Source organism: Momordica charantia, assembly GCF_013281855.1.
Source record: "Momordica charantia cultivar OHB3-1 chromosome 3 unlocalized genomic scaffold, Mcharantia_2.0 BLBB01000003.1, whole genome shotgun sequence".
NCBI lineage: Eukaryota > Viridiplantae > Streptophyta > Magnoliopsida > Cucurbitales > Cucurbitaceae > Momordica > Momordica charantia.
Genome location: NW_028275161.1, coordinates 15462654 through 15466491, shown reverse-complemented (window position 1 = coordinate 15466491; position 3838 = coordinate 15462654). Strand labels below are relative to the sequence as shown.

Here is a 3838-nt window from a genome sequence, read left to right as displayed (position 1 = left end):
TTTGTTTTTTCAAAAAATCTAAAAAATTTGTCCGATTTTTACTGGTAGTCAGTTTGAGTACCAAAACTTTTACTATCCTGAAAAAAAATTGTTTAGAAGATCGATTTAGTCATCTTTTTCCTTCAAAAAGAAACTTAAAGAATCAATCAACAACTTCATTTAAGCAAAAAACAATACAACGATGAATGAGATTTACAATTAAACAAAATCTCCAAAGGGCTTCATCAAATTTTCAAATATATCAAACCAAATTGAAAATTTGTTAAAGAATAGATTTGATGACAATTATTCTTAATGCAAAAAAAACCATATACATGAATACAAATTAAACCAATCCAAGCAGCTCACAAACTCATACACTTGAAAAGAAAAAATTAAACTAACCAACAACACCACCAGGCATATTGATACAATTCCAGAAACACAAATTTATTTGTCCACCCTTTAGACTTCTGCAAAGCAAGTAGTCTCGTTGAAAGGCTTACTTTTAGAGAGGTAAATAATGACCGGCGAACAATGAATTCGGAGCGTCTGGTGGCCGGACTTCCATATCCCGACCTTGAACCTGATTTTGGCCTTGATCCACAGATCCAAATCCATCTCTCCGGCCGCCTTCTCGAGCCCTAGATCCTTGGATACGGAGTTGTACAATGGAACGTTTTGAGCGGCGGGGTTGATGTCCAAGCGCGTGACGCCTTTGTGAGGTTGGTAGAAAGGATTGATGGTGCCGTAGGCCAAGTCTTGATCGCCAAACCCGACCGTGACCAAGATTTTATCGTAGTAAACCGAGACTCTAGAGTTGGGATTGTATGCTCTAACCCTAAAGTTAAAGGAGGCATTGAGTTGAGTGTTGCTCAGGTCGAAGTTCTGAACCGAGGCGCTTTCAACTGTGTAGCTTAGACGCTTCGGCCTAACCGTTAGCCAAATGATGAGTACAGCAAGGCCTACGAGTACGATCAATGCCAGAAGCACCAGGGCGACACACCGCAATACCCTCGAGCGGCCCGACGGTGGCGGCTGTGGAGGACCTGCCATATGTGCTCAAAAGATGGATAGTTCTCTCCTCTGCTAAGGGAAAGAAAGCCAACTTAGGCTGCAGGCTTTGGTTTGGAGAAGAGATATTGAGAGTGGGATTAATATAAGAGAAATGTAATGTTAAGAAAATCCTCAGTCTCTTTTTGGTTTCTTGCATGAAACTCAAGACATCATATAAGGGATTCAGGTTCTTTTCTTGTACTGTTAATGTTGCATTTTGAATGGCTTTAAACCGTGCAAAAATTCTTGATAACCCTTTAAATAATGTGCCATCAGCAATGCAATGATATTTAATAATTATGAGAGAGAGAGAAGTTTTAATGAACAAAATGTTGCTTTGGCTGCAAGATATGCCAAGTCCACACTTGGTTCTAAACTAAACTTTTCCTTCTTAAATTATATCCTATTCCCTTTTTGAGGTTCCACTTGCCCTTTTAATAATAGTGCAAAGATTTTGAGGGAAATGTCTACTGTTTTTTAAGTACAAAATTTTGGTCTTTTTTTACCCGCAGGAGATCGAGATGATCACGAGATTTAAACCATCAACCTTTTGACTAAACATATTTATGTTTTAATCAATTAAGCTATTAGATTGAAGTTTATTTAGTGTAACATATAAGGGTGGAGATTCAAACTCACCAATCTTTTGGTAGAAGATAGGTGTCTTAATTAATTGAACTATGCTCGTTAATTATATGATTATGCTATTAGTATATTTCTACTGATTTTAGTGAATATATATATAAAGAGATAATAATATATGTTGTGGTATAGTTTTTATGCAATATAATTATTGCACATATATATCTATAGTATATATAAAATGGGCTATATGGAGAAACTTTTTATCGCTATTTTACCATTTTAATTTCAACATTTCCATAGATATTTTGAGGACAATTTTGTACTTCAAATATAAATTTTTCTCTCTCACTCCCTCTTCCTCACCCTTCCACGCCACTTTCTTTTTTTTTCATTTCTTTTAAAATATTTAATCTCCATAATTACAAATCTTACATTTCTCAAATTAATTTTCTTTTTCTAATAAACTCTCTCTCTTAAAATTTAGAATATAAAGTGTTAGAATATGGACGGTTTTGTCTCTTTATTTTTAAAAAGTTATAACTTATTTTGAATTATAATTAATAAAGAATTTCAAAAATTTCGTAACTTTTTATTTTCTACAACTATATAAAGAGTTTTTTCTTACTCTTTCTCCCAATTTTTTCTTCATCAAAACTTGAGTTTCTTTTCTCTTTCGGTATCTAAATTTTCTTCTTTAATCAATGTCTTGTATTTTTTTTATATTTAGTTAGATTGTTTGATTGAATATTCAACTTTTTTAGTTATTTTTTTTCCAAACGACTCAATCAACTGGAAAAAGGAAAGTGAAAATGAGTGATAAGATCGAATCATATTGGACGGATCCACTTTGGGATGGTACTTGATAACCGCGAGAACTCTCTCAATGACCTCCTCCTTGGAAAGGTGATCATCGTGTGACGAAAATAGCCGGAACAATCCATCGGAACATGGCTACGGTTGGCATTCCCCACGAGCTATGACAAAGAATTGGACCAGAACTCGAACATGGCAAAGAACGGCTGCCCTCAACGCATCTCTATCTCTCACTATTTTTTTTTTTTTGTCATTTTATTTTTCAATGACTCAAATAAGAAATTGAAACAAAGTTGTATTTACTTTTATGTATTCTTATGTTCAGGGAAAAAAGGATGAAAAATACATGAATATGTGTTTTTTTTAGAAAAAAAATTTAAGTAATTGAAGAATAATACTTTTAGTCACACTAACCGCATCAGTTTGTGATGAGAATTATTGAGACGTTGTTTTATGAGATAAACATTGAAAATACGAAAAAACTTGGTGAGGTAAACATTTAGAGATAAAAAAAAACTAAATTATATTATAAATTTTAACTATTTAATTAAATTTTATATTTTTAAACATTGAAATAAAAACTATGAGATGCACGTGTTTCTTACTAGTAAATATATATGTAAACACACACATAAGCTAGCAATCCAAATTTAATCATATTATTAACTATTACAAAGCAAACTGTATCTACAAATGTTACAAGAATAAGACAGTGACCTTTAGCCACATATTATAAACTTTTAGATTACTTCGTTAATATCATCTTGTTTATTCAAGATTACACATCCAAATAGCCCTAAAAAAAATTATAACAAATTTAGATAAGATATTGAATCAAAGGGATAAATATAAATAGACTCTAAACTATATATCTTTCAGAATTATGCATTTAGCAGATACTCTATTCCAATATACTCCCTCATTCGCCTTAGAAAATGTGTGAGAGTACTCATGTTTCTCATAATTCAAGACTCCCAAAGTAACCCTCAAACAGTATTCTATTCGTAGAATCAACATAATTTGTGGTCGACACTATCTTAGTGATCTAATACATAATAGTTTAATGTGTGCATGAACATAGACACTCTATTAACTCTATAATATAATAACATTCATCGCACCCTTGATTTCTCTCGCGAACTCTCGTTGGGATTTCAGGATTTGCGATCTAGACAATTCATTTCTGATCAAAATTGTTCTTAAAAAAAAAAAAATTCTACAATGTTAGTTAACTAGGACCACCTCATTCTCAAACTTAGTAGAGTTCAACTTTGTCTTTGTCTTGGTAGCCAAATTAGGTTGTTTGGCCTTGTAAACCTAATTTTGGAGATTCACATATAGGGCAACTAGGCATTGAGTTGATAAATAGATGCTCTTAGTATTTTCGTGGTATTGTTGTAATTAA

General features: G+C 32.6%; 1 protein-coding gene across 1 annotated transcript; it reads right to left on the bottom strand.

The window, feature by feature from the left end:
- Window positions 1-220: 220 nt before the first annotated feature.
- LOC111020551 (uncharacterized protein At1g08160) lies at window positions 221-1178 on the bottom strand. Its single transcript, XM_022297247.2, has one exon. It carries the CDS (start codon window positions 1033-1035, stop codon window positions 445-447), a length of 591 nt encoding a protein of 196 aa, XP_022152939.1. The 5' UTR covers window positions 1036-1178; the 3' UTR covers window positions 221-444.
- Between the last annotated feature and the right edge of the window lie 2660 nt (window positions 1179-3838).

Bases quoted from the DNA above. Each gene is read 5' to 3' on its own strand.
- LOC111020551 (XM_022297247.2), bottom strand. From the start codon at position 1,035: ATGGCAGGTCCTCCACAGCCGCCACCGTCGGGCCGCTCGAGGGTATTG.